Source organism: Copidosoma floridanum, unplaced genomic scaffold (assembly GCF_036245765.1).
Source record: "Copidosoma floridanum isolate Cflo_tuat_1 unplaced genomic scaffold, Cflo_Japanese_pri ptg000091l, whole genome shotgun sequence".
Taxonomy (NCBI): Eukaryota; Metazoa; Arthropoda; class Insecta; order Hymenoptera; family Encyrtidae; genus Copidosoma; species Copidosoma floridanum.
The window spans coordinates 21,662-32,922 of NW_028321968.1; the positions used below are offsets into that span (position 1 = coordinate 21,662).

Consider the following 11,261-nt stretch of genomic DNA (forward strand, 5'->3'; position numbering starts at 1 on the left):
AGTTAAACTAAACGACCATTAAGAAGTTGATGTGCCATATGACCCAGGATTAAATATATCTTCAACAAATTTTTAATTAATAGAATCAAAATGTTATAAAAACCAAATGAAAAAACTTGCCTCAGAACAGGTAATGCTGTGATAACAACAGACGAATTCATAAGAGTATAAGCAAGAGTGTTAGATGTAGAAGATTTACCTAAATGTCATTGAAAAACATAATCGTGCTATTACAAATGACTTTATAATAAGATTAGATTGCTTAAAATAATTTAGATTGATACAAAATAAGAAATCAAAGAAAGAACAAAAAAATTCCAAATCAAAGAAAATTACGTATAAAGTATACTTTAATAAGCATATAGTGAAAAATGCATTTAATATTTTTAAAAATCACCTGAAAATTAACAAATAATCTATAATACAAAATATAATAAACAAATATAGAAATATATTTGCAAAATATAAATATAATGTCGGCACAGTAAAGGATCATGAGGCTAGGATTGACCTCATAATACAGAACCATTGTAGCAAACAACCTTATACGCTCACAATTACAAATTAAAAAGTAATAGAGAAACAAATTACAGAGCTACTTGAAAAAAACATTACAGAGAAACTATACAGCCCTTTTGCGGCCTTAGTTAAATTATCATACAAAAAAGATGAAAATAAAAAATTAAGATTATGCATAGACTTTAGAAACTTAAATTAGTTAATGAGTCTCGATTAAAACTTTCGAAATTAACATTAGCATTGGACTCCATGCTATACCGAGGATACATAATAAAATACAATTTAAATGCACCAATAAATGATAACTTAATTTCGATAGAAAATTTTCGAGTGCCAAAAAACTGAAAAGATGCGGCGCCCATATTAGGCAAAAGGGTGACTTACGAACACATCAAGGAAGATGACACTCGTCACTGGGCTACGCACACTATTTTTTCCTCTTCTCCCCTTTTTTCGATCAACATTGCTGGGGAGTCTTTTTTTTCTACAACTTATCCAAACTGGATGCGTTGTAAAAGAGGAGGTTCTTCTTTACAAATTAGTTTTAAACAAGTATGTATACTGGTTGCTCGCACAATAAAAATAGAAAATTATACGAACAAAACAATAATAAACATCCAACGTCTAAACATCGCATGTTAGCTTTGTTGAATTAGCACTTGGGTTATACGTAGCAAGCAATCTCAGGCACTTCCTAGATACTTGGTTGAAACGTAGCAGCAACTTTGATAATATTTCCTGAATACTTTGCACGAACTTCTTGGTTATAAAATGTCACTTGGCAAGCTCTTTCTAAGCTCTTGGCAGGTACTTCCCAGGAACTAAGAGGGTATTCGTTGAACATTTGGTGGCAGACACTTGGCTGGCCCTTGATAAATACTTCATGTGTGGTTCCTTATAACTAGGTGTCAATTGCTCAGAAATTTACCTTAAACTTGACAGGCTATTTCTGGAATCTAGAAGAGTAGTTATCAGTTGTTTATAATTAACTAAGAGGGTTCGTAGTAAACATTTGGTGTCGTATATACTGTTGGTTGATAAGTAGGAACTTTTCAGGCCCATGGTGAGTACTTAACAGTGACTTCCTGGGTACTCAGCTGCAACTTACCAGGTACTTGATGAATTCTTCCTGGGCATCTCATGGGTATTTCAAGAGTACTTTTTTGATACTTGGAAGGCACGTGGTAGATAATTACAGGGACCCTTTATAGTCATTATAGTCATTTTGAGGGTTCTTAACAGGCGCTTAGCAGGCACTTCTCATTTACTCCTCAGGTACTTAAGCTGAAACTTTTCAGGCAATTGGAAAGTAGTTGGCAAGTATTTCCCAAGCTTCTGGCAGTCACTAGCGGGTATTTTTCAGGCACTTTGCTGATACTAACCAGGTACTTGGTGGATGCTTTCTGGGTAACTCGGGAGTACTGAATAGTTAATTTTTGGTACTCAGAGGGCACGTGGCGCGTACTTCCCAGGCTTTTGGTAGATACTTTCTATGCACTTGGCAGGTACTTCCCTGATACTAGGCAGAGATTCGGCAAGTACTTTACAGGCACTTTACTGGTTCTTGTCAAATTTTTTCAGGTATTTAGCAAGCGCTTTGTGGGTACTTTTTGGCTCCTGGTGTGCACTAGTAGGTATTTCCTAGGCACTTTACGGGTACTTCCCGGGCACTTTTGGTGGGCACTTTCTATGGCCTTGATGGGTGTTTGGCGAATACATATCGGGCACTTGGCGTTTACATCCCAAGCAGTTGACAGGTACTTCTTAGGAACATGGTAGGTACTTCTTGCGTATATGGCGGGTACTTCCTGGGTACCTGGCGTACATAAGTAGGTATTTCCTGGGCATTTGGTAAGCTCTTTTTCGGTCCTTAGTAGACATGTGGCGGGTAATTAGCTGGTGCTTGCTTGTCATTTGGTAGATATTCAATGTGCGTTCGGTGGGTATTTCATGGCCACTTGATAAATACTTTCTGAATACTAGGCGGCCATTTGGTGGGCACTTTGCAGGTTCTTCGTCGGCGTGTTGTTGGCACATAGCAGGTACTTGGTGGACCTATCGCAGACACTTGGTAAATCCTTAGTAAGCATATAGTGGGTTATTGGATTTGTAGGATAAAAATTTAAGGTTTTTTTATCATTTTCATGGTTACAATTTTTGATGCTTAAAATTAAGAATATCATATGTTAAAATTAATAACTTTTTCACACAAATGATATTTAGTATCTGCAATGCCTTGTTGTCTTGCCCAATGGAGCTAGCGTTGATTCAGAATTTTTTGGTAAGGATTGGTGGTGAAAAATGTTATATTGATCTTGACATTTTAAAGTTATTATGTCAATTGATCGTTTGAATAGGTCTTATGTCTCCTAAAGAACTGCCAGTTGTGGAGGTTTAAATAAAAGATGCTTCTAATCAAAGTCATAATATTTTGTTATTCAAATCATATCAATTTATAAACAACTGTACAACATAAGAACTAAACTGTGCAATATTTAATTGTTAAAACAGAATTAAAGGGGGATAAGGGTTCCTTTTGAATTTTCTTTACTATTGGTAGTTTATTATGAAATCCAAATATAATTTATTCCCTCTATAAAAATTGTAATCGTACTTATTAATATGTAGACCTGCTTAGATCTCAAAATAGCTTTTTTTATCAGTTTGTAACTTTTTGATTGTAAATGAGTAATCTGTTTTGAAAATGTTTATTATGTGACTTGGCGCCAAGTACACAGTTGCAGACTATTATATCACTTCAGTCGATGTGATCTCCCTCAGCTCTTTCTTTCTTGGGTCCTTGATTGTCAGTGTGTCAGCCTGCGCTCGGCTCGGCCGCTCCGCAGGAGCAGTGCGCGCGCAGAATTAAATTAAATTGAATTGAATTGAATTTATTATTAAAGAGCTAAGAGCAGAGCACTCTTTATAGCTCAGCTCGTTACATATGATGTAATACAATTGTATGGTTAATTACTAATTGACACTGGTGTCATATGCACCAACACCAAAGAGACTGTACATAAGACAAATATAAAACAACAATTAAATAAATAATAATAATTAACGATATGAATCAATAAATTAAAATGAGCCAAATAGGCAGACGACAAATCTTTAAAAGCAACAATTAAGTACACACAGGTAACACACGCAGAACGAAGGAGGGCACGCGTGCCGTCATCTTGTCAGACGTTGATCGCGGGAAACGAGCCGAACAATCTGCCCGCATTGCTCCTAGAGCGACATACTATTCGCCGCCTGCCAAGGCGGGTCAGCCTTCTTGACCATCAGGTGGTGGCGTTGGTGGACCAGGGTTCGCTACGGGAAGCAGGGCCAGTTTGATAATCGGTCGCACGTACTCGCCAGTCGCTGTCTTCACGGTGGCCGCGCGCACCAATCCATCAGGACCAGGCTCAGCGCGAATGATGCGACCTAGCGGCCAACGACCGCTCGATTGGAGGAGGGTAGCGTCCAGTAGGATGACGAAGTCGCAGATGGCAAAACTTCGGCGAGCAACGGTCCACTTCAGCCTCTGCTGGAGTGTATTAAGGTACTCTTGGCTCCAGCGTGACCGAAACTGAGCCCGAATAGCCCTCACGAGGTCCCAATGCGAGAGAGCGTCCAAGTTCTCAGTGGGAGGCCTGGGCTGGATGATGGAATCGAGTGGGGCTCCAACAAGGAAGTGGCCTGGTGTAAGTACCTCAAGGTCGAAGGGGTCGTCGGACAGCGGTGTCAAGGGCCTTTTACTAATTCGGGGCAGGCGGGGTCCACAACTCGATGTAGCGCGCCCGGGGCCCGCTCCACTGTTGCCAGGGGGTGGTGCAAGGATGCTCCTCGCGTTGTTGAGGTGGGCGCGTGACTCTATGTACTCAGTCTCCGATGTTGAGTACATTTGGGTTAGTGACTCCTGCTTCTCGGGAGGAGGCGTCTCGATGAGCCTCAGATGATTGGCCTAAAAGTCGCTTCAGTAGCCATCCAGCAACTCAAGCCTCACTTTGACGAGGCCGGTGGTCCAGGCCGAGAGCTCAGTTTGCGTGACGGCCAGCGCGAAACGAGCGATGACGTCTGCCAGAGCGCATTGAGCGCCAAATAGGTTAGCCCAGCCTTTGTCGAACCTGGAACAGCAATCATGAGCTTGACGGTTGCACGAAGCTGCTATTGCCGTCAGACCCAGCCTGGCTTTGTCCTCACTTCCACAAATCAACGCGTATGTGTGCGGTTATACGACGGGGAGAAGAAGAGACAGTAAGAGAGAGTAAGAGAGAGACTCACACCTTATGTACACACACACACGCACACACGCACCCACATGTCTATGCGGGCGAGTAGACGCTTGCGTGCATCACGCATCAAAAAAGAGAGGTTAAATGCTAACCTTGATAAACCGCCCATATTGCGTTTGCTCTAGTCATGACAAGGTATAGGTACACCCGTCAGGAAGGCAATGTGGCCGCCGCTGACGAAATAACCACTACCAGCGACATGGCTTCATGTCTGCCGTGGCCGTACGTATGACAAGCGCTGGACCACGGGCTATGCGGTGGCCGTGGCAGCCTTGTATTTAACTTGTGACGTGGATGCTCGTGAGCCACGCGTTAATGGCGGCACGACCTTGTCGTGGCCATGATCAGGCAACGCAAGCCGGACCGCGAGCATGATGGCGACCGCGATGGCTTAATACAACCAACACTTTGACATCAGTAATAGTGTACTCAAATTGTGTTGTGTGCTGAATGCTCTCCTTGGTTGCTGTTGGTTTCTTACTCGCTCGGAATCTGGCTCGAAGGACCAATGTTCTGTTTTGAAAATCTTTATTATGTGACTTAGCGCCGAGTACAGAGTTGCAGACAATTATATCACTTTAGTCGATGTGATCTCCCTCAGCTCTTTCTTCCTTGGGTCCTTGATCGTCAGTGTGTCAGCCCACGCGCGGCTCGGCCGCTCCGCAGGAGCAGTACGCGCGCAGAACGAAGGAGGGCGCGTGTGCCGTCATCTTGTCGGACGTTGATCGCGGGAAACAAGCCGAACAATGAGATAAAAGAAGATCTGGTTTCTCCTTATTTTACATTTTTTTAAATTAAACATGGTATCTCATTACGAGCAACGCATCTTGCAGGTTTATTTGGTAAAGCAATTGTTTAAGTTATAATAGGCCACAATACTTATTTTTCTGTTACGTTGTAGCATTATGTGTGCAAATTCAAATATTCATTGTTAACATACATTAATATTCTAATACTACTTTTTCTACTACTGTTACAATTTTTATATGCATTTTTTAAAATTAATGTTATAAAATTAAGAAACATCATTTCGTATTAAATTGTTTTATCATCCAGGCCAATCCTGTGGTACAACTCTATGACGCAATATCTCTACCAAGCCACAGTAAGAACGGTAATTAATTTTCTTCTAACAATTTATCTATTACTCTACAATATGAGTATCATGATCCCAAACAAAATAGCTCAAAAAGTACCAGATAAAGTTGATGTTGGTCCACGCTCCATACAAAAAAAAAGTTATTTTATTGTTACGACATTTATAATAAATCTAATATTCGAATTGTATGCCAAGTCATTCAAGAAACATTAGTTATAGTTAAGTTGACTATGACTTACGTATCAAGAACTTGAACCTGGTCAAAGTATCAAAAGAATAACTTAAATTAAAATATTGTGTACGTGAAATACACAAATTTTTACAGAGAATCCTATAGCTTTCTATAGGACTGTGACATTTATCTGTTGTTTAACAAAAACGTAGTTTTAAAAGACAATATAATATTTGTTTTGTCGATTATTAGTTTTAAGCAAATAAAACGATTTCTGATGTTTTACATATAAAAAATTTGTTTAAAGAACATGTATTTTGTTTGTGAGTATAATTTTGTGTATGATGGTTTAATTTAAAAAATTCGATAAATTATTTGTATTGTCAGTGAATGAAATTTTCAAAGCTTGAAACTATATCTGCATCATAGGGTGACCCCAAAGTATGTTTTTAGTTGGTTGAAATGAATTTTAAATGACATTTTTTAAGAATGCCTTTTTTCGCGAACCCTAGTACTGCAGTCCAATAAAAACCAATAAAAAAAAGTTTTATTAGACTGTGATGTGTGTTTGCACCCGTAATTTTATGTAAAATCGTAAGCAAATCAAAGATTTATTTGTCTTTATAGAAAATACTTTACAATTAATTAATGTGATTTTATGATGATATGTAAATATTATATAAATAAAAAATGTAGCTACATACATAACAAGCGACTTTTATAGGAGTTTGTGGGAAACATATCAGCATTTATTGAATACTAATAGATTGTATTGGATTTTATTTGACTGGCAAAAAAAAACAGGGCACTGAATTATTACTTTTATAAGAGTCTTCTGGAGAAGACTAGTATGAATTATATTCACCTTTATTGATCATAGTAGGATTTGATAAGGTCATTGAAATCATGTTCTTATTGGCTATTACGCTGATTTAATTTAACAATTTTTAAAAGACAGTACTATAATTTTAACAAACTATTAAGAAGTGAATTAATGATTTATTGGTGTTTACGGAAAATACCTTATAATTATTTAATGTGATCTTATGATGATATGCAAATATTGAATAAATAAGAAATGTAGATGTGTACACAACAAGCGTCTTTTATTGGAGCTTATGGAAACTAAATCAGCATTTATCGAGAGTTAAATAAGCCTGTACTATATAGTATTCTATAAGCTTAGTCTAGTAAATAAATGGTTGTGGAGATTCCTACATAATGGATTTTTATTGGACTTTGCAGTTGCATCTAAAATCAAAAAGCCCTGCGTTAAAATTTATCTTTGTATCAAAATTTACAAGGAAAATCCCAACACGGCACGATACTTTTGTGGAAAAATTGGTTCTTATAATACATAACAGCGATTTAAAGCATTAATATTATTAGTTTTTATTGAGAATGCCTAATTTCAATTGTAGTTATTTGGTACTACTAAATTAGTGTATTTGTTTTCCATTCTGATTTTTAACAGCATTTGTACTGCTACATGAATAGTTTCTTATGTATTTTTATTATCATTTGTAAATAACCTTGTAGCTCTCCTTTTCACCGATAAAGTTTATTGGAATTTATGAGAAAAACGCAATTTCTGCCAGCGATTGTTAAAATCTGTTGGAACTTCTTTTACTTAACAGCTATTTATATTTCTATTGGTTTGTATTGAGTAGTATACTGTTGTATTGAAAACTGTATAAGATTCGATGTTAGAAAAAAAAATCATCCTCTGAAGAAGACGGTACATTAAACTTAGCGTAAAATTGATCATGAAAAATAGTTTATTTTAAGGGTACTGCAGCCAATGATGACCAATATAAGTCTGCCTATAGTGTAACGGTTTGTACGCATGTAAATGTAAGTTTTATTGCCAAAATCAGATAAGTATCAATAAAATTTCATTTGCTATCAGGGCTAACTGTACAATCAATAACAGACAAATAATCTAACGTACAGATTATTAAAAGTGCATTCAACATTAATTCGATTAGTTACATATAGTGTTTCGTTCGACGATATACTGTCGGTCGGCCCCCCCTCCTGATCGGCTCGGCGCTTCATTACGCCGCTGCCGCTGGCATCGACGGCCTGTGCCGGGACCAGCTCAGTTCGTCTCCTGATACACAAGTTCACGCATCAGCTGGCCAGCTACAAGCCTCTACCAGCCAAGCCACACCAGCAGCAGCCAGCAAGCTGCTCGAGACAGCTAGTCAACCAACAATATCCGCAGAGCATAGTACGCAGACAGCACGCTATTCATTGTCGCCGGGTCCGCTTCCCTTGTACTCCACAAATTAAGAGTTTCTTAAACATTGGTCCTTCGAGCCGGATTCAACAACAAGGAGAGAAAAGCCGGCACGATGTAAGTACGCATTAAGTCCTGCGTCTTGTGTTAATGCGCGTGTTTTGCACGTCCACGCGCGTTAATTAATGTAGCCGGAGGTCATAGCCGCCACGCTGCCCATGATACGGATTACGTGGCTGCCGTGGTTCTCGTTTGTCAGCCACCGCGGCCTCCATATCGCAGGCGTTGCCGACTGGCGCTCGCGAGTGCACGCGCGCTTGGGACCACCATATTGGCTGCTCGCTGTGCGAGCGTTAGCCATTGCCACCGCCATATTGCAGGCGTCGCCGACTGAAGCTCGCGCGCTCTGGACCGCCACGGCCGCCATGATGCCCGTGTCGCGGATTTGAGGTTTGGCTGCTCGCCGTGCGAGCGTTAGCCCCCGCGGCCGCCATGTTGCCCGCATCGCATGACTGCTGCTCACAAGTGCACGCGCACTCGAGACTACCACGGTCGCCATAAGGCCCGTGTCGTGGATGTTATGCAGCCAACTAAGCGTCTGGCGCCTTGCTGCCTCTCTCGCAGAGTAGTCATGCTTTCCGAGCGCCTGGCGCCGTGTCGCCTCGCTTACGAAACAGTTGGCTCAGCAGAGCGACTTATAACTGATCAAGAAGCGTCTGCCTCGAGTTCCGTTGATGATTCAACGTCGAACTCATTATATTCATGATTTTCAGGAAAACCGGACAGGCGTCAGCCCTGTTCGCCACCCAACAACGGCTTGGCAACGTCATCGCTCGGTTCACGGCCGCTGTAAAGGCCACCGAGACAAGCCACTGGACCACAGGCCTCGTCACGGCTCGGCTTGAGCTCTTGGACGCCTACTGGAATGACTTCCAGGTCAACCACGTGGGTTTGTTGACCGCAGAAACCACCAAACATGGCGACGCCGTGGACAACATATACGCCGCCGCAGAGGCCAACTTCGTCAATGCCAAGTCACACCTGTATGACGCTTGGCTCGCACTAGCCCCGCCCGGGGCCCACGGGGTAATCCACCCAGCCGGAGAACCGGCACCACATCGTGGGCCCAAGTTGCCTACGATCACCATCCCGCCCTTTTCGGGACGACGAGAGGACTGGGAATCCTTCAAGGACCTGTTCTGAGCCCTCATACACGACGGCAAGCAGCTAACGGACGTTGAGAGACTCTATTATTTAAAGTCACTCACTCAAGGCGATGCCAAGGCCGTCTTGGACTCCGTGCAGATCGTTGGGTCCAACTACCCGACAGCCTGGAGCCTACTCAAGGCCCGCTATGAGCATCGGCGGCTTCTCATGCAGGACCACGTTGCGGCGCTCCGTAACATCAAGCCTCTGCGGGAAGAGTCAGCCGGAGGTCTCCAAGCGCTGTTGGACACGCTTGAACGTCATCGCGATCAGCTTAGTGCTCTCGGCCGCCCTGTCGCCTCCTGGGATGATTGGTTCATCGCGTTTGCAGCAACGGGCATGGACGCCACCACAAGACGTGCTTGGGAAGACGAGCTGGAGAAGCTGGAGATTTCCAGCGACGGGCCCGGTGATTCCTGGGCCACCTTTACCATGCTGGCTGCGTTTCTGCGGTGCAGATGCCGCACTCTCAGCTCCGTAGAGGCTTCTCATCTAGCGCGCTCAGCTGGCTCCACCGGCTCACGAGGGCCCTCCTCGACACACGCAGGGCACAATTTCCGCTCTCTCACGACCCAGGAGGCTCCAGCGAACTGTCCAGTTTGTCACGAACCCCACTATCTCGGGCATTTCGGTCAGTTCCGGGATCTGAATCCAGCCGCCAAGATGCACATCGTATTCCAGGAGAAGTTATGCTTCAACTGCCTGAAGCCAGGGCACTCTCTGCATGACTGCCCCTCCAAGTCGGTCTGCCAGCGCTGCCGGGCGGCGCACCACAGTCTGCTGCACGACAGCCGCAAGCGCCGGTCCAAAGCTCCAGGATCTTTGGACCCACCCAAGCATGCGAAGCCAACCAGTTCCGATCTTCTCAAGACTCCTAATGAGTCCCGGCAATGAATCGTGGTGCTTCCGACCGCGCTCGTCCAACTCAGCGGCGGCCAGGGGCCCATCGTCACCGTGAGAGCCCTCCTCGACCCGTGCTCTGAGATCTCGGCCATCTCTCTCAAGCTCGCTTGCCGCCTGAAGGCCCCTTTGGAGGATTCTAGAACCAGCGTATCGGGCATCGGCAGTGAACACGCCGTAAGGTCGACACTCCGCGCCAGCCTGCGCCTAATGCCAGGGGATGGCACCCCCAGTTTGCATCTGAAGGCGCTGTGCATACCCCACCTCGGTCTTTCAACTCCTGCGGCCCCGCTTGATCCCAGCATCCTGCGAGTCTGGGCCAGCCTGCAGGACCTCGCCGACCCCGACTTCGGCCTTCCTCGTGCGGTCGATATTCTCATCGGCACTGAGGTCTACAGCCGTCTGCTGCGCCCTGAGTACCATCAGCGGAGAGAGATTGTCGGTCAGCATACAGCACTCGGCTGGAGTCTAGTCGGGTGTGCTCCTGGGCGCCCCTTGGACAGCGCCGTCGCGTGTCTGACATTGCACGATGAGCTGGCTCCACCCTGGCATCGTGAGCTCGTCATGCTACTCCAGCGCTTTTGGGAACTTGAAGAGGTGCCCTCCGTCTGCCGCCGCGCGCCCGATGACATCGACTGCGAGCGGATTTTCGCCAACTACCAGCGCGACGCGGACGGCCGTTATATCGTGCGTTTGCCTATGAAGCGCAATGCTGCACCGCTCCTCGGCGATAGCCTGGCTAGCGCCCTGGCCTCACTGCGATCTCTACACCGTCGCCTCCAGCGGGACTCAAATATGGCGACCGAGTATAACCGCTTCATGAGCGAGTATCTCGCCCTC

At 43.9% G+C, this 11,261-nt stretch overlaps 1 protein-coding gene across 1 annotated transcript; it reads left to right on the plus strand.

The window, feature by feature from the left end:
* Positions 1-8,946: 8,946 nt before the first annotated feature.
* Positions 8,947-11,248, plus strand: LOC149372919 (uncharacterized; the record flags this gene model as incomplete). The annotated part of the gene is made up of 4 exons (XM_089597999.1): positions 8,947-9,029; positions 9,089-9,435; positions 9,589-10,408; positions 10,451-11,248. Coding segments are annotated over exons 1-4 (2,048 nt in total), but the record flags the coding sequence as incomplete, so codon positions are not given.
* Positions 11,249-11,261: the final 13 nt, after the last annotated feature.